The 20,795-nt window shown below is 37.6% G+C and overlaps 1 protein-coding gene across 1 annotated transcript in view; it reads right to left on the reverse strand.

The window, feature by feature from the left end:
• Nucleotides 1-20,795, reverse strand: part of COL25A1 (collagen type XXV alpha 1 chain) — a 133,694-nt gene that overhangs the window by 112,479 nt on the left and 420 nt on the right. Inside the window, exon 2 of the mRNA XM_054203160.1 lies at nucleotides 16,170-16,187. Coding sequence (XP_054059135.1) covers nucleotides 16,170-16,187 — 18 coding nt within the window. The remainder of the gene's footprint in view (nucleotides 1-16,169; nucleotides 16,188-20,795) is intronic.

Raw genomic sequence — 20,795 nt, forward strand, 5'->3', positions numbered from 1 at the left:
CCAGAAGTTAAAAACAGCTTTTCAAAAGGCCACAAGAGCATTTCTGGTGTGAACATTCTCACAGGTCTCTGCGCTTGTATTTGCAATGCTTTTGCTTTCCACCAAGAGTCTTGAAAAACAAACAAACAATTGCAAACAAAAATAGCTTTTTTGGATGCTAGTGAAGAGAACCAGCGGGGTTTCATCAAAACGAAATTAATGCAATTCTTTCATGGCTTGTTCACCCATCTCCGGCTCTTCCCCCATTGTTTCAATTGTTCTCTATTGTTTTTGCAACTTTAGAAAGAAAATTCCTATCCTCAGCCTTTGACATCTTCTTTCCATGTGGGATGAGAAATTCTCCCAAGGTTTTTACTGCAGAATTTGTTAGTGTGTGTACACTGAGTGGAGGCAGGGAGGAAGAAAAATCTGAGGGAAAGTTGGCTTTGCGGGGGCGGGGTGTGATTAGGAGACAGATTTGTTTAAAGGAGGGCAAGGTTTCTTCTGTTTAAGGGTATAGACACAAAGAACAGAGTGAGTAAAATAACACTAGCTTTGTAGGCCACAGCATAGACATCCTGCTTTTTTCCCAGGGAGACTTCTGTGCTTTCGTTTATGAGATGGCAGAGATCAAGCCGCTAGCTGCTGCACAAATGTGAAAGCATTTTGTGTAAGTTATATGAAACGTCTGAGGTCAGAGCATTTCTGAAATAACTTTACAGTGTTTTCACTGGAAACAGAGGCTCTTTTCTCAAAGCGTAATTATCTACTCCAGACTACTATACATTTCCAAGGAGAGTTTATAGCCTGTTTCACATAAGCAAGGCCTTGTAAATCACAAACACATGCAAAATCTACATTCATAATTAGGCGACAAATACTACTGTTTTTAAAACAAGGTCTTCTAAAGCAGACTGAAAGGCCTCCAGGCACCTGCCAGCCAAGAACAAAGCTGAAATTAGGGTCAAATCCATTCAACAGCCATGTTCAGGATTACTGGCAGGTGACCTTTTTTTTTTTCTTCCTTGGCTGAATATGATCTGTGTGATTTTTCACACAGCTGGCATTTTATAATTCATTCCCTGAAAGATGCTAATTTTGTATGCCACCCTTGCGGCCATTGCCACCTTTATAGTTTTGCAACAGTAACGTTCAGAGGACCTCTTACAAAGCCAGTATTTGATTTATATTTGTTTTAAAAACATTCTAAATTATCTGAACTCTCTTATAGATATATTGTCTCCATACTCCTATTGCTATAGACCCGCCTTTAACCGTAACACAGGCAGTTCTACCACGACCTCACCAAAAAGGTGAAGCATTGAGGGGACAGTAGAACTGAAAATAGTAAGGGATTCTCAGGAAGGGGTTCCAAGAACCAGCAATGTTTCTAGGTTCTGTAGAAAGCTCCAAAATCAGGGCAGAGGAATCCAGATTTTTAGCGACTGTTAGATAACGCATATGATGCCACTGCAAAAAGGGCCTGCCAGTGCCCAGCGCCAGGTGGCAACAACCAGCCAAGCAGAATCAGTTGGACTGTGACAATCCCAGTGGGATCATTCACCTCCAAGGCTCCTAAGGAACCTGAGACGTCAAACTGAGCAGCTCCCACCAGACAGAGCCACCACAGATGACACGAGTAATAATAACCCTTTAGATACAGGCACTGCTTTCCTACATTGCAACCACAACAGCCATAGGCTAAGGCAACGTTGCAGCAAGAGGACTGAATGTAGCTTGCAAGATTCAGCCTTCATTTTCATTTGGGACAAAAGAGCATAAAACACATTCACCCCTACCAGCAGTGTAAGGGAATAGCGGTCTTGTGGAGACAAACAGAAAAGCGAACCAGACAGTCCAATGTCGGGTAGACAAATTCAAAAAGGAAACCAATTTGCCAAATTAGTTTAATCATGTTTTCACAACTAAATGATGTGCCATACATTGCCTAAGTTAATTCAATTCCTGCAGTTTGAGAGCAAAAGGTGGTTCCAGCACATAACAACGAAGTATTAAATTACAAAAGTAAAACTTTTTCTTTCTTCAAAATTTGTAATTTGTGGAAGTCATGAGCCAAGTTTCTGACTGGAAGAACGTTCCCCAGTCTAACCTACAGTTGCTGCAAAATATTAGGATCAGATATGCTGAATCATAAGATAAGAAGTTACACAGAATATTATGAAATACAATATTGTTTCAAAGTTCCTACGCTCCTTTTAGTCTTGTGTTCACTATGCGAGCCCTGAACTACTGAGCAATGTGGTTTTGGCATTTGCTAAACTTGGCCATGTTTGCAGCCAGTGTTTACATACACTAATTTACAATGCCAACATCTCACCTTGCATCAATTTTACAAGAATTTCCAGTGAATCTGAACAGCTTCTACCACCGAAATTATATTCCCTTTTCTTTTAAATATTTTATTCTCCCCCTGGGATATGTCTGACTTATGGTGAAAACTTTAAAGAAAAAAACCAATCCAGCACCAAAAGACTCTTACCAATCTTTCCTTTGCTCCCCTTATATCCTGAAGTTTTTGTTACAATATTCCAGAGCAGAGAAAAGGAAACCGGAATATTTGACAGAATAACCGTGCCTGACTTAATAAACATTATGTAAATGGATATAACCTGAGAAACATAAAACTGATATATATATAACAATCTAGATAAACATCTCAGTTAACATTCACATCAACAAGTAAATTTTAAGTGAATCCTGCCATAAATTCATACAATTGCATTCAGAAGTCAGTGATTTATGCCAATACATAAATCAGACAAGTTCATAAACTGCAGGCAGAACACGATCTACCCAAAATGCATCACTAAACATTTAGACTGTAATTTAGACATAGACTCCCATTTCTCATGCAATGCTCTTGCTGGGATCAGGAGGGGGTGCTTTTTTGAACTTTATAATGTTGCTCAGGAAAATCACCAGATTGCATCACAAGCTGCAAAGGGGTCACTGCTGACTAATTCAGTTCCCAGGAAGAAGCATAACGCTCGGTGTCCCAAGCAAGAACCTGCTACAGGAGGTCTCCCTTCCTTTCTCTGGCATACTTGCTTTCTTTCATTAATCAATAAGGCTGTCCTCTCCCCTTCTACAAACACTCACGATATTTTTCTTTGAAAATCTACAAACCTCAACACAAATAGTCCTATAAAAATTAGTCCTATAGTCCTATATGGAAAGCATACGACTACGTACCCAGTGCCTGAGCATGAAAAAAATCAAGGATCGGCTTTACTATTGCCATAAATGAATTTAAGCAAACATTACAGTCTGAATGAACAGTTAAATTTCCTGTGAATTGAGTAGCTGCCGTACATGCCAGTAAGACCAAAGATACAGTGTCAGAAAAACTTGCCATATTATTAAAGATAAGAAAATGGCTTCTGATAAAGCCAAAGGCCTCCTGACTACAACTTACTGCTCAATGCGCTAATACCTGTATTTCCTGAACGTAAGCCCTCATTGCCTTGTCTACAGTGCACCTTCCCGTCCTCCTACTTGCTAGATAAACAGAAGTTCACTGATGATACTAGAGTTTTGATGCAATACTGTAAAAAAAAAACACCACAAAGGAAATCCCACTCTATTAAACTTGTAAAACAGCACGTAAAAACACAGATGAGAAAATCTAATATTGCTAAGTCTCTCGTTTTATAAGAAAACACCCAGAGTTTCTGTTTTCAATAACGCCATAGGTGCAAGGAAGTTACAAACGTATAATCTTGGTTACATCAAAAGGACAGAAACACACGAATTTTTGGCTGGCGCTCAGAACTGCAGGAAGATATTTGAAAACACAGCCTATGTGTGCCCTATTGAATCAAAATTCCTAAAACAGATTGAAGAGTGAGCTTTTTCTATTATTACTGTTACATTTGCTGTTTCCGAACCAGTCTCAGGATTTATTTTTTTACTTCAATCCATTATTTTAAAAATATTTTTAATGACAGTAAAACAAAAATACCAGTTTCAGTGTTCAATACTTGGTTTCTAAAACTTTCCAAAAATGAGACATGCTTTTGATACAGACCGGTTCAAGCTTCCTACTCTTCCACCAATCCTCCAGCAGATCCCTGTCTCATTACATGTCCGCCTGGGACTTGAAAAAGCATCACATGCTATCTTCTTATAGTATGAATGAGATTAACTACTCATTCTCCAATATCTACTCAATAGGAAGAAATTATTTACTGTGAGAGTGGTGAGGCACTGGAATAGGTTGCCCAGGGATGTTGTGGATGCCCCATCCCTGGAAGCGTTCAAGGCCAGGCTGGATGGGGCTTTGAGCAGCCTGGTCTAGTGGGAGGTGTCCCTGCCCATGGCAGGGGGGTTGGAACTAGGTGGTCTTTAAGGTCCCTTCCAACCTGAACCGTTCTATGATTCTATGATCTCCAGCAGTCTGTTCTGCACTCCTTTACCTTCAGAGAGGCTCCCTTCTTCCTCCTCCTTTTCCTTTTGCTGCATTAAGAGACATGTGGAGTCCCACTCCATCCTATACTAGACTACTACGCAGCAGGTTATTTTGGTATCTCTGTTTTATCCTCTCCAATAGGAATATACGTTTGTGTGTATGTCTTCAGGTGTATGTCTGCATGTGTGACCATGCTGGTGGTGGAATTTGAAAACAAGACTGCATTTCTATATCAGCATTCACTCAATAGTTGGGTGCTTACGTCACAAGTGACAGAAAAATTAATATATAGCATGGTAGATATGGAATAGGCAAAAAGGAGTCTGCTATCAATAGATGAAAATATTTATTATAAGTAATGGGCTTCTTGATAAGATTCGATAATTTTTAAGATTCAACAACAAGAGAAAGTACAGTTGACTGGAGCCTCGTACTTCATTAATAAATATTCACTGCAGTCAACAGAAATGATGGCATAGAATTCACGGAGCAATGAATTAAACTATAAAAAAGCATATTGGTGGGACCAGAAGACAAAAGAAGGAGGAAAGGCTGCTTTCAAATTTTCAATAAAAAGAACTAGAGTGCAAGGAGTTTTCAAGGTAGATTGCTTCACCTTTTCCTCAGAAGAACTGCATTTATTGTCGTGTCAAGCTAATGAAGCAAGAAAGAAGTTCCAGCTCTTAACAGTTTTTATTGCCACAGACTTTTATTTCACATTGAACATTAAAAGGGATATGAAACAAAGGAGAAAAAATAACTAGTAGTGCTTAACCTCTCAATTATCCCCATTTATTAGAATAACAATGGAATAGTACCATTCCAGAGGAGTTTTCTGCACTCGCCAGCGCAGTCTGTACCAGTAAGCAGCAAATAAGCGGACTGTACAAATAAAGAGCTATTTTGCTCAAAAAGCCTGACATCCTTCCGGCCCCCTGGTCTAAGCAGATGCATTAGGTATTGATGCCTTGAACCCAATCAAAACATTCTACTTTATGGAGGCAAATAATACGCTCTGAAACCAATAGAGAATTTAGGAAAACAATAATTAAAAAAAAAAAAAGCCTTAAAGGGAAGACCAATATAGTACAGTGGAATTTAAGGCTTATAAAACTGCAGGGATCGTGGAGGTACATTCTGGCTTTCTTTCCCAACACAACAGAAATTGAAAAGAAAGAGTTACACCTCCTGCCAATCAAACTCATTAAATGCTTTTTCCAGATCTTTGGGATAAAAAATACACCATTAAATATTTTTTATACTTCCTTTGGTAGATTTTTATCCAGAGGCCAGCTCTCTCATTTATTCCTAGAAGCTTAGTAAGAGAGCAGCTCCTCACAGGGAGTTAACAACTTCCTGTTATTTTCAGAAACAGTAGTTAACATTCTAATGTTTCAATCATTTTTTACCTAAAACTTGAACAGCGGCTTCTAAAATTCAAAGACCTCTGGGGCTTCCCTGATTGCTTAATGGCCTGAGAGATAATGCAGCTGAAATGACAGTGTCCTTTGGTCATTTGGTCTTTTTGTTTGACTTAAAAGAACCTTTTTGATGAGGATGACAGGCTGAACTTCAAGCATTTTGAAGAAAACAAAGGAAGAAAGCAAGGGAAGGTGAGAGTTTTAGAGCAATGGAGATTCGCCACACTACCTGTAAGAGAAGTACCTGTGGTCATTGAAATATGTCTTCTAAGCACCCTGGCCTTCTGCATCTTTCAACTTTACTGCCTGTGTTACTACTGTGTAGAGAAATAGCATACAAATAATATCTACCAGGCAGGTCCTCCTTTGACTGGCAATTGGGTCAAGGAGATTAATGTACTTCGTTAACAGATGCTGCACAGGGTACTGCTTGACAAGAAAAAAATCATAACCACAGAGAAACAAATGATTGAAATACCTGAAAAACTCTGTTACTCTCTGTTCATCTACTTGAAATAAGTACTACCTTAAAAACAGTGAAATGAAAGTAAGCTGATTCAAGGAAAAAAAAACCAACTTGATTGTTGTGACCTATACCCATTTCTTTCTGTTTTCATAGATTTTCCCACTTTCCTATCTCTCTCTTTGGAAGAAATTAAAAACAACCCCAAATTCCTTATTGAAAGCACTGAGATTAACTTCAAAGAATCTGCTACTAAAAGCCTGCCATCCTTTTTGAAGCATTTTGGCCCATACCTGCATATTTGCATTAAAGTAATAGAGGCTGAACTTGTGTAAATGAGCAAAACTGGATACCTCACATAGAAAAAGGTTTTTGCAATGTACGTTTGCTGTATTTCAACACTAAACTTAATTTCAGCAAATGGATTTTAATACAGACTTTTAAACAGGGGAGATCAATTCCATTTTCCATTTACTGTGGTGAATCCAGACTTGTTTCAGCAGCGATGCCCTGAGTTTCATTCAGTATTTTGAAGGTATGTCATCCAGTACATAACTGGTTTTTCTTTTCCAAACTTTACTACTCAGTACAGGATGCATTTGCTCATTCAAGGTAGTAGAATGACAAAGAAAGATTTAGATATTCTTTTAGCGTTGTCTACAAATGCTACTATAAAATGCTATTGTAAAAGAAGCAGCGTGTTAGATTACTTAAATCATGAATGGTTAAAAGAAAACACCAGTAAATTATTAGTATAAAACCACAGCCATGTAAAATATAGCCTAAGGGACAGAAAGGCTTCTGAGACTGCAGTATAACCTCCACAGCTTAAGAGCAATTAAATTATTTCACAACCTAGGTAACTTTTTTAACTTGAGGATATGTTAATGCTTGGGAGAAACATATTTTAATGAAACATCAACATATATTTCACTGAGGATCTTATCCTTCTTCCTTTCCTATGGCCCCCTTGCATATCCTGTAGTGCCTTAAATAGTTTCTGTGCATGCCAGGCTCCACCGGTACCCAAACAAGCCTTTTTACAAGAACTGTCTGACAAATGTAATGATAAAACCTACACCGCACAAATCCATCTGAGGCAACCTGTAAGCACTAGGTTACTGCAAATGTCTCCAAACCATCCCAGCTACAAGACATTTCTAAAAGAGGCAAAGGCTTGACACTAAGTCATAACTCCAGTCTTGATGGGGATGTGTCAACCCTTATTCACAGATTAATTTATTTGAAGACAATGAGTATATAGAAATAAAAGTGCATAAAAATAGTATATAAAATAATATATGTTTTACAACAAGACAAACAATAGAAGAACTCTTTCCCTTATCTTCCTCAATTTCCTCATCTACAACAGGGGAAAACTACAATGACATACTTCATACAGTTATTTTGAGAACTGTTCAGATTTGTAAAGTTTGAGTTGAAACACTGAATAAATGCAAAGGAATTTTTATATCAACTGCAAACATACATATACTTTTATCGATAGGCTTATATAAAAGTGAGATGGCTGAAGATATTTTTGTAACCTTTAAGGCTGGCAACGTCTTTCTTTATACAGGAAGCAATTTAAGACAACATAAAGTTTATTAAAAACAAAACAGTTTTCTCCTCAAGACTAATAGTTTGGTCTACAAAATTCAGAACATCTTCAGGGGAAATTACACACATATGTATACGTATACTTAAATGGATATTCATTCTTTTTGGCAAATGATCACTAACAGACATACTGTGCAATATAACTGGATTGTATTTCTGAAAATACGTGATTCTCTTCTTATATGTTTCTCAGCAGCTCACAACTCTTCAACGTTACTGATGGATCTCAGCAAAAAAGATTATTAGGAACTCCTATGCTATTGCAGGGACAGCCAAAGCATTTTCCAAAAGCAGAATTCTGGATTAAAGCTCACAAACAGAATAGACCCTTCCATGCCATACTCATTAATAACATTATTGGCAGTACACAAAACACTCCAATGAAAGGAATTGCTGCATTTTCTATTTTTTCTCCTTCTTTCTGTCTCCCAAACTTGACTCGTACTTACAGGAAAGAATAGCACATCATCGGAGCTCTTCATGCCAGCACCAATTCAATATAAACAACCTGAAGTATTTCTGCTAACAAGTAAGGTTGCTCAAAGTCAAATTTCAATTGACAAAAGTGTCACTTTATAATGGAAAATACAGATTTTGAAGCTTCCATCTGGCAGCCTGAGATCCAAAGTTCCTAGGTCTACTCCAGTTTGCAGGACTTCCGAGCTTCTGGCACAGAAAGTCACCAGGGCTCTGGACTGATAATGAGTGATCAAGGAAATTCTGTTATTTTGAAAACCTTGTGAAAGAGCAAGGTCTTAGATATCCCAGCATTACTTTAAGTCACCGTAAGCTCAATGTAATACACATTTTTATAACTCTTCATTTAATTTTTTATTTTTTTTTAAAGCTAGTGAAACTACTGGGATCTGCAACAAATTGAACTGGAATTCAAAGCTGAAATATAGCATTAGGATCAGTAAAAACAATAAGCCAGTAGGAGTTTAATATTGAATTAAAAACATGTGCAGCAGGATAGTAAAATACTATATAATATTCTTGAACACAGTGCAATACTTTGCTTTGACATAAGTCCTAATAAAACACAGAACACATTAGTGTATTTCTGCCATCTGTAGAATAGGATGAAGAAAATACAAAGGTCATTTGATAACAAAATGATTTAGGAACACAAGAAACATTTCAGAGTTCTTAATTATATTTTGACAACTCTTTGTACATCTCATAATGGAGCCACAGTACTAGGCCTGCAACTGCTTTTTTCTGTACTCATATGTACTCTGTTAAACTAAACCAAGTTAAGGATTACAAGCAATTTTTGCTTCACATTTCTTCACTTGCTATTAGAAGATCTAGTCTGCCCTGGTGACAGCTGCAGCTTCTAGATGAATAGATGGAATGCTAACGTGTGATTCCCCACAACATTTATGCTAGCATATGTAATGCATGAATCAGGCTTTCATGTTTGTTTTATTAAAACAAAACAAATTATTTTCAGAAATCAATGATGCCACCGTAGAGAAAAGTTGGTAGCATCCTACAAATAGAAAGCTCTCCTCCAAGTTTTCTTTCAGAGTTATATATATTAATTTTGTAATTTTTCTTTTATTCTAGGACTTGGTTTTTAACAGTACCATAAACAGTCACTACGTGAACCACGAAATGAAGGGATCAACTTCTAAAAATTTTGGGACCAACAAGTTAAACTGTTCCAAGAATCTATCTTCCAAGCTTTCTTCATCTATTTCATGCAGCGACTCTGGAGGGAGATCTTCAGGTTTAGTAAAAGAAACTGCTTCATAACAACAGACCATATTTTTGAGGGCATCCAGACCTGGCATTACTTTGCATGAAGAGCCCTTTACGCAGAATTCTGTGCAAGAAATACTCTTATTTTTATGTCTGTAGAAAATCAAAAGCTAGTTTGAAGGCGTAATTGTTAAATTAACAGACTTCAATTCTGATATTTTTCTGAATAAACAAAACAGGTAAACAAATCAGAAATAATTACCAGTTCCTGGAAATGCTGTGGAACATTTGAACATCTTGCTATTGCAGCACAAGATTTCCAGATACAGTTACTGAAATTTTAACTCAAAAGCATGCCTATCAGAGTAGGTAAAAGAAGACAGTAGCACAGCTGGGGCCATCTGACATAGGATGAGCAGAACTCTAACAAGTCTGATTATCCCCAATTAAGTTCACTTAGCAGGGTATGGTAGGGAAGTCATTAATCTGCCATTAGAGGCTCCTTTGCAAATCCTCGCAAAAGGGTGGAAAAAGTCAAGTAAAAAAAACATGTTGGAAGCAGAGCAGTTTTCAATGCTACAAGAATTTTCCTTGTTGATGCCTGGAACTCACTCCTCTAGGCCTTTTTAAATTACATGTCGTGCTTCCTTCGTCTTGGGACAACTGATAGTCCAGCATGATTTGCCTCTAAATCTCCAATTCTCTGCTCTCTTCACAAAGCAAAGAATCCTCTTATTTGCACTAATGCCATCTGCTTAGCTGAAGAGGCATTTAATGTTCACAGCTATCCTGGTTTACACACATACATAAGCCTACCAGGAAAAACTGAAGTGGTTTATATTTTAAAAGTGCTTGCTGTTGTTGTCGATTCCTTTTAACAAAATTAACTTCTGCTTTATTACATACAAAGCTGAGAAACCAACACGCTTTAAAACAATTATATACATTAACTCATTCTGGGAAGATCTATTTCTTGCATTTTTTTCCTATCATAAACATCAGACAGTAAACAAAGTTCTGCGCAGGATTTCTCCTCCTCCATTCTCTGATGTGGTTCAAAATGACTGAGCTATATGGTTATAAACCTGATGGGAGACAAGAGCTAGATCCCTGCTTCTTATTTGGCAACCAACATAAAATGAAAAGCCATTATGATGGCATTTGATTCTTCAGGTTCACAAGTCAACATGGCCTGAGTGTTTCCTAAAAAGATTGCACAGTTTCAACAGTGTTCAGGAATTCTACTGCAGCTTTAGAAAGGAAGGAAAATGGTAAACAAGTGGTAAAGCTCTGCCTGCTAAATACACATGTGACTTAGTACAAGCTGCTTTATTTATTTGTGCTCTCGGTTAAGATTAATTTCTGATCTCAAAATTGATAGCAAAATATTATTAGCAGCAATGGGATCAAGCATTTGGCCTTGTTATTGGTACAGATGCAAGTAAGAAACAGACTTATACGTACTGTGGCTGTCTTCCTGTGTCTACCTGGCCATTAGACGAGACTAATTTTTTAGGAGACACTACAATGACCTATTTCTGCTGCTGTATATAAGCCCAAGCTCTCAGGCTAAGCCTAAGCTTATTTTCATTTACACAGGTATAACTAATGAGCTTGGACTTGATGACAGTACTTGGGATGAAATGCGTGTATAAAAGCTTAAAAACTACAAATGTTTTAAACTCACTTAGTAAGAATTTCTTCAAAAGACAAATAAACCTGTTATTTATTCTCTTTCAGTACTTGTTCTTCTTTACCAAAGCCTAACAAACTCTTCATTCCCCTTTGAAAATGCATCTCCTCCTTGTCTCACAGTACCTGCCGTGACACGATGTGATGCTGAGGTTCTATTTTGCTGTATTCAACACCCACTGACATCAGTAACACCTAGCGCAGGACATGGGCAATGCAGTAGCTCTTCACACTGGTTACATGCTGGTGAAGACACTTCAGAAGAAACAAAAAACGGGACCCAAATCTTTAGATGCCAAATGGTATTTGGCTCCCTTTAAATGAAAGATCACACTAATAGGGTGCATCCCCCCGTGAGTTTACACCAACGTCTAACTCATATTCTGATTTCTATGTAAGTAATCACAGTTTTACATAAGGAATTAAGAAGAAACTAAGACACATAAAGTTTATTGAAGGAATTTCATAACCTACAATGAAATAAGGGCCTGACATCTGAGAAAGTGTGTACACACACACATAAATATATAAAACAAGGATAACATCACTCCATATTTGCCTAGAAAACAAAAAAAAAATTGAGTGACTGCACCTGTTCTTTTTTAACAAACTAATTGTTAAAGTTTGATAGCAAAATCTGACCTGCAACTCGTAACTCAGCCACCCCATAACTGAACGGCATGTGCTAACTGAGGGAAATATCGCATAAATCTTGGAGTGCAGATGGCTATCCAAACTACCAAAACTGAAACTCGGCAGGACTTAAAATATTTTCTTTACACAACCCCCTTCCCATCCTTCCTGGTGCCAGATACTCAACCGTTCCTAAGGTCTAGGATTCTTCCTACCATCACAGTGTTCTCTAAGAAGTGACAGCCAAATCTCTCACATACGCTGCTGCCATCCGAAACAGCTCAAAACTATGGCCTATGTCCTGCTGGTTATTTTTCTCAGGCCTTGACAAAAACCAGAAAACAAAAAGTTAAAATGGTTCCAACTAGCTCCGTTGACAGCACAAGCCAGTAATAGCCTGTCTAACCATGAATCAGAATCTCTGCCATCAGAAATTAAAAATACTCCAGTCACATACCCTAAAGCTTGACGGTGAGAAAGACACATGCATACATTTGTCACCAGAATTGCTATGGTAACCCTTTATCACGCACACAACACTGGAAAATTTCAGACTGAAATAACATCACTTCCATAGACATTTCACATACAGGAAAACAAGAATCTCATGAAAACAAGTATCAATCATGAGTATTTTGTCCATTTCTAATGCAGATTTGAACGGCTGCCAAAGAGAAGGCAGAAGCATCTGTGGGACTGCTGTATCTCAAAGTCCCACGGAGGGAGTGATCATGGATGCTGACATGAGAGAGAAAGTATGCTGCACTAGAGACGGTCTAGGGAGAGGATATTGCCACGAGGAAGAAAACAGTTGGCTGCCTGAGACAAAGTCACACCGAAACACCACCCTGCCCTGCATTTATAGACGTTAACAGTTTTACTTCAGCAGGATCTTGTAAAGGATCACTTTGTCTTCCTTCACCACAATACTAAATGCACTGTTTTCTGATATTTATACGAACTTTACTTCTAAACAACAAAAAAAGTCTAAACAAGCCTTCTCTCTTTACCCAGTTAGTACATTCCTTATAGAATTAACTTTAGGCTAGAAGCTAAACTCCGTTTCTTTGACAAACATGAATACTTCCATTATGTTAAATAGGAGATGTACGTGCAGAATTTGGTTGTATAGATTTATTGGGAAAATAAACCTTTCTGGTACAAGCTAATCTAAATACATATTTACATTCTAAAGAAGAAAAAGCAGGTATTCTTTGGGGTCACACAAAAGCCAGAATTTAAGTTTCAGCAAAAATATTAGAAATAATATTATTTGCTCTTCTACAAAGAAGCTCAGTTTACATGGTATTTGAAAAAGCTTATTTTTTATTTTTTTTAACAGGAATCCAAAATCATAAGAAGGTATTTTATTTTTTAGAGGTTATGCTACAAATTGTTTGGCTATTGACCATGGTCTCTGCCTTTCAGCGCTACAACAGCACCATGAGCTTTTTCTGAAAAAACACTTGTGGGTTGTAATAAAGCTTCTTTTCACTTAAAACAGAAAAACACAAAAAATATTATCATTTGTGGTGCATTTTTGAAGAAAAGCAGCAGTAAAAATTCAAAGATAAAAAGATAGGAGGTGTTACTGATCTGTTATGAATTTATATTTGTACCCAGTAATTATGTACGTGTTGGGTGAATTTACTGTGTACTTTTTGAAAATCACAGGAAAAAAGAATAGGTGTTAATAAAACACTGAGTGTAAAAAGGATTAGAATTTATCTTTGATCTTAGTGTAGACTTACATGGCTATGACATCAAAAACTTTCTAAGTGCTTCTTTTGTCAGCATAGCAATTCTGATCTTTGAAGCCAGGAAGCCTTTACTTACTAACCAAACCAACCAATACCTTTCATTTCAGATTTCTCATGGACACGGTTCAGACTGGGGAAATTACTGACAATCACGGGTGGCTGAAATTTTTGCAAACTTTTTTTTTTTTTTTATGAGAAACTGAGTGGTTTTGACTTATTTTGTCTGCATGTGACCAGGTTCTGTTTTCTATTGATACTTTAATAACCATTTTTAAAAGTCTTGAGATTTTCAACCACAGCTTTCTACATTTTTAAAACGCTGCCTCGTGAAGTTACCTGGATCTGGGTTTCAGTTTAAGAGGAAAGACATCTATAAGGCAACTACATGTAGGCTGTACAAAGACACATAGATGTCAACATGGGCTAGACAGCAATTCAGCAGAATGGTTATTAGGTTCAGTAGCTGCCTGTAATCAGAATCTATAATTAAGAGGCATGAATGTATGCAACTAGTGTCATGTGAGAGGTTTTCCTAGGTATCCAAGACAGCTGCCCATCGCTGACAGATACGACAATGGTCCTACACAGACTCCAGTCCTTGTAGATACGACAGCCAGCAGCTAGGCTGGGGACCTTGGATCACCAACAAACACCTGTGTGCAAGGAATGTAACGGAGCCCTAGGAGTTTACAATGAGCTGAAGAGGTCTCTAGGTGCACTGAGTATTGACTCGACCTTCACTGACTACAAGGAGCATTTACACACTTCACATGTCAGCACCTACACACAAGGTTTAGGTGTCTTGATCTAGAGCTGAATCCTGCTCTGAACGCATTATGCCGTTATGACTTCCTCACCGGTGCCCTTGCAAGAATTACCCCTGGACTCAATCAACCAGTCAAAATGGCTGAGTATATACATATCCTCCTGCTACAATACGAGCACCTCGAGCTGAAAAGGAGGAAAGGGCAGTATACAGGAACAAAAAGTAAGTGTTGCTCAGAGCAATGGCAACGGCACAGAGATGAGCATTTCCACTGGGAGGAACTACTGAAGTTAGGACGTAAGAATTCTCATCCTAAGTCTTGTGGGTCCTCGTACCTTGTACCTGTTTTCTATATAATCATTCTGGGCACAGAAAAGTTGATCAAATTGGGGGGCGGAAAGGAGGGTGAGATTTTTAGAGTGTTTTTCCAATGGTTTGCCCCTCACTTCTCTTGCAATTGTGACAAGATTTCTCTGCCTTTCTGCCCTTGAATCAGCGCTGAATGCTGCCTTCTCCATTGTGGTTCTTTGCCTACAGGGCATTTCATGTGGAGATGCAAGCTCCAAAGACTGAGAAGCTGTTTACAAGCATTAAGCAAGAGAGGCTTTCCAAGCAACTGAAATGTGGGAGGTAGGTGTTCAAACCCAGAGGGAAAAGACATGGGTGGCAGCACAAGTCAACATCAACTAGATGTTGATGAGGATACTCATTCAAATTGAGTGGGATGAGGGCTTGTAACACAAGCTGTCTTTCAGCAGAAAAGGATGATTAGAAACAAACAAACAAAAAATAATCTGAGGAAAATGCTTGCTTCTTGTAAAGAAAATCTTAACTTAAAAAAATTATTGGTCAATAAGGCTGTAACGTGCTAACTTTCAATTATGATTCTGAAATATAAACAGCCCCCACAGAAATTCTGGTTCAGGCAACTCACTTGTACTAAGATGGTCCTGCAGACCAGAGTTTACTTCCCATAACGCATCTCGAGTATGCAAAAAGGTAGAGGTTTTTCAACTGATTTCACTAAGTTTGGCTTTGGTATTGGCTTTTTTCCCCCCCTTATTTCCTTGCTCTCCCACATTTCTATACTGCTCCAACTCAAATAATTTACATTTAGTTTTTCCTGTACTTAATGTTTCCTTCTGCTGGTTGATTTCTACCTTAGGACTAAAGCTAGATCGCTAGAATTCCACATCTTCAATTACAGCTCACAAGACAAAGTTCTACTATTCTTAAATAAAGCAGAACTAATTCAAAGCAGTGTATATAATTAATCAAAATAGCTAGCAGTGCAATATTTAAAATAACTGAGGGCTGCCTGGATTATAGCAACATTATTAACATGTGATTAATAAGCAGTTGAAGTCCTGCATTTGTTACCCATTTGCTGAGTTATTTTATCTTACTTTAAAGCTAGGCGGCAAAGTTTCAAGCCATAGTTAGGAGATTTGCTTTATTCAGTATTACGTTGTTAACCCCACCATCTGGTCAAACAGCTGAGGGAACTCAGACAACCATATGGGGGGGCCCATGTTTCTCTCTTGGGAAATATTTGCCTTACTGAATTATGCAATGGCTACCAGTTTCTAGCTTATTACAGTAGGATCAAAAAAACAATCAAAACACTTTGTAGATAACCTGAGTTTGGCGGGCCCTGTATTTAGCCTTAACTTACGTAGGAAAATAAGATAGCACTTACTTGAGGACCAGGCTGACCCTGAAAAACAAGAAAAAGATAAGGTTATTGAAAGTTATGACAGAGATTAACTCCTTAAATAGTAGCAAAGAGTTACAGTACTCTAATAAGGAGATAACAAAAAAGCCAGTAACTGTATTGAAGTCAGATGCCGGACTCTTAAGTCTATGTTGAATTTGAATGTTTTAATTCAAACTGATGAACTTTCTTGCAATTAGTTGATTCCAGAAATAGATTACAATAACATGTCATTGAATCTACATTTGAGAAACTTCATACTTTGGATAGTCAGAGCAATACAATTTAGAAATTACAGAAAGACCTAATTTAATTGTTCTCAAAGGAGAAAGAATCCACAGAAGCTGAGCTGACTTAGCAATAGCTATTGGGTGCTTTTTCTCGATTATGGCTCATGCCCATGTTTCAAGGAGGTGCTAATTACTGCCTCTTGAATGAACAAAGTCTAAAAGCTGAAGGAACACATTGCTGGGCAAACAACAGTCTTTTTGCCATTGCTGCAAGCACCACAGTTTTAAGCAAGTATAAACCAATATTTAAACCAGCAAGCCAGCAGTAGATGAACCCTTTTCAGTCAGCCCAAGAGGCAGCTGGTACATTTCCTCTCCCTTATCTATCAACATCACCTTGGGACCACCCCTGGCCAAATGGAGAGGCACCCTCTGCACACTGAGGTGGTGCATGTATCTCTTGTTGCTTACGGAGCAGACTTCCCATCACTAAGCTCCCTAGCCTAGGAAAGCCAGTGAACGTCATCAGTTACTCTAGTCTGCTCGTTAAAAATCATTTGCATGAAGCAGAATTATAGCACAAAACAGTACAGTAGCTGTGACTATGAACTACAACCCCCCCAGACAATCAGCTCACACTGTAAAGCAGAGACAAATATTTATATATTTCTGCCTATAAAGAGAGAATTTCTTAAACTCCTAGGGCTAGCTTAGCTTCTAGTGTTTCACAACACTTCAATAATATTTCAGTTGAATTGAAACTACGTTTCCTTTTGCTGAAAGAAATTAAGTATGAAGACTTCTTTTAAGTCTTATAAAAACTCTTCACTTTATCTAGAAGAAACTGCTACACAGAGTTGAAACTTTTCCATCTGAATATGAGGAAACCCTCTTTTACTGCGAGGGTAACCAAGCGCTGGCAAAGGTTGCTCAGGGAGATTGTGGTGTCTCCATCCTTGGAGATATTCAAAAGCCATCTGGACATGGTCCTGGGCAGCCTGGTCTAGATGGCCCTGCTTGAGCAGAGAGGTTAGACCAGACGACCTCCAGAGAGCTCTTCCAACTTCAACCATTCTGTGATTCCTTGTGATTTTAAAGGGTGCGGGGGCGTGGGGGGTGAGGGGGAGCATTTCCACTGGGAACTATTATTTACAAGAAAAGAAGCTGTAGAAAAATGCTTTTTTTAGTAACTAATAAGATTTTTTTCTGCTAAATTAAAACCAGGAAAACATATTTTATTTCACATGCAAGTTTTTAAAGTGTTTTTTTTTTGTTTCTTTGGTTTTTTGTTTTGTTTTTTTAAAGATAAGAAATATTAGAAATAACATTGCAAGGGAATCGTGGTAAAACACAGAATTATTGTGGCTATCTAATCCTTACAATGAAGGCAGCCTAAAGCATTCCTTGTTATAGAGGCTGCAGTTTTGTATTAGTTCCTTACAACAACACTGCACTACAGAGGCTTTCAGACTAAAAAAGCACTGGCTCAGGTTTGCCAGTTCTAATATGAAGTAAAATTTTCTGAATTGGTCAGTTCTATGAAGTTACACATCACACTGGGCTAATGAATACAACTGGTACTCCTCAGCACTCAGCCTTTGCCTCAATCTTCCCATCACAGCAGATTTTAAGATATTATATGCTATACCTGATCCTAAAATAATCAGGAACTGCTTACTGATGCAGCCTGTACAATAAATTTGTATAAATTAACTAAACTGAGACCTTTGCATGCAAACTTTTATCTACAAACTCACAATACATTTGTCTCACAAGTACATCTAACATTGCAATACACTTTGACCAAATCATTAAAGACTGTGTCCAAGATATATTTAAGAAAAACTTAAATGAAAGTCTGAAATTACCAAAATGCTTCAACAAAATGTTGATTTAAAACAGTAGAAAGCAAATAAACAGAATTTTTTTTTTTTTTTAAACAAAAATATTTGAAAACTGACACTTTTTTTCTTCAATTTAACTTAGACATACAGGGTACTAAATGTCCACATGGTACATGCTGTATGTATGATATAAGGGACATACACACATAACACAAACATACCCTGAACTGAACGTCAGGGATAGAATGATGCTCCCATGAAAGTGCTTTCTACTCTCAATATCACCAGCTTTATCAGTTTGCCTTTTTGCTATTGCGCATTTATAATTACTCTTTTATTGTATCTGCAATACAGAGAGTGGAAAGTTGGAAACTGAATTTTTGTAGGATAACTGTTTTTCATGGTGACATGGAACACCATGAGATAATGGAGAATGTAATAGTTGCATTAGTCCTAGTTTATATACGCTGTTAATATTGCAACTACGCTGCATTTAACTGTAAATGCAGATGCTGAATACAAAAGTATTCATAGCAGTATTTTTTTATCCTGTTGGCTCTGAGCTCCTTGAACATGGAAGGAAATTTGCATTAGTGAAGGTAATTATTTTCTGGTTTTTTCAGTTGATCCCAATCCTTCAGTATTTTTGTATACTCTTAGGTAACAGCTAGTGCCATTACAGTATAATTTCCTCTTCTCACTAATGATGCAGTAAGTGACACTAACCAGAGGCTGCAGCAAGCATTATATTATGGAACTCATCAGCTGTGCTTACAAAGGTACAGGTAGAAAAAGACATCATAATACTGATCTTTTTGGATGTAAAGGTTCGTTGTCGCACAAGAACAATTCAAAAAGTCATAGACAAAAAAGGGGTTGTTCATTTTGCCTTCTCTCACTTTGGTATGTTGTGAAAGGGTCAGGGTCAGTAACTCTGTGAGTTACTTTTGTGTTCATTAAAAACCCCTCTAACATGAACACAATATAATACTGTAACTCATTTGAGCAAGCTCAATCTCAATTGATGTGCTTGTGTTTCCAAAACAGCTCCAAGATTGCTGAAATCAGTCTGGCTCACTGCTGAGTAAATTGGTCTCAATGCGTGTTACTTGTGGATTAAAATGTTTTTTAGCTGGAAGTATTTCTCTAAATTTTAGATAAAAAACAGGGTAAAAATATTCTTTGAGACTGAAAAGTCAGCATTACTCTTATTTTTTTCTAATGGGCATCTCTTTATACAAATGTGTTACTCTAAAATTGATTTTTGTAGCTACCAACTGACTGCTTCTCTTTGCATGCATATACAGATCAGTTCCACCACCAATAATTAATCAGGTGTGTTTTAGTGGCTGCTGCTTTGAACCTCTGGATCATCACTCATTCACTTGATTATCCAATACTGACTGCTGCTTTTTATTTATTTATTTATTTATTCTGTATGACTACAGTGGGTATGGCTCCATAATATTTTATGATTTCAGTAAAATCTTCAGTACAATTTTCCCTTCCATGTTCCTATTTACTGACTTAATACATTATTTTGCAGGAAAGGAAGGGGTGAGGTTTGGCAAACTATTCTAATTACCAGGATGGAAGGTCTTCTATGGTTGATAGTTAATCCCTTCCTAGCAATTTAACCTAATATTAGTGGCTGGTACGTGATACTATAAGAAAAAGAAAATATATGTGGTGTAGCCAGATCTAGCTGAGGTCAACAGGTAAGCTATCAATCTCCTAAAAGAGGAGATTAAAGAAAAAGCCTACTGACTAGAGGCTGCAAACATCGCAGAAAAGTTACTTAGCAGTACAAGGAGACATCAAGGAGCACAGGAAGAAGCCTTAAGAGAAGAAAACGGAAGCTGGTACTGCAAGTTATCAAGTTGAGCTTGCAGAGGAATCTGGGCTTGTAGCGAAAGAAAGGACAGAGAAGAAAAGATGTATTCAGGGTATCAAAGAAAAGGGCTGTCCTGGAAAAGGAGAAAGAGAGAGGGAACAAAAACAATAGCACAAGAAAGTGAAGAAACCGGATTTTCACAGCTTTCGCATGATTTTAATCTTTAAAGACGTGGGAACATAAACTTCTAGGCTCATACATCCAAATATACGGATATACAAATATATGCACAAATAAAAATATATTTAGAAATGCATTGTATAAAATTAAATGTTATTTCTAATTTAATTCAAGTAGCATCTCCCTGAAGATTATCTGGGATAGTATACATATGCATTTGAAATGAGACATGGGGCTGTTCAGATATAATCAGCCAACAAAATACAGGCAGAGAAATTAAAACACAGGAACGAAGAACCTATGGAAAAAGGAAACCAGCAAGAGCCACAGATACGTGGTCAGAAATAACATCCTGCTGTTTGAAAGGCACCACCAAACTACCCTTGTGAAGCATTCTCTGGACAGAGCACCCAAGCAGGAACATCCGTCTTCTAATCTAATTCAGATAGACAATGCTAAGGAAACAGGAGTAGCACGGCTGACCTCCATTTCCTTGGAGAGACACAAAAGACTGAAGTGGCTT

The sequence above is a fragment of the Rissa tridactyla genome, chromosome 5 (genome assembly GCF_028500815.1).
Source record: "Rissa tridactyla isolate bRisTri1 chromosome 5, bRisTri1.patW.cur.20221130, whole genome shotgun sequence".
NCBI lineage: Eukaryota > Metazoa > Chordata > Aves > Charadriiformes > Laridae > Rissa > Rissa tridactyla.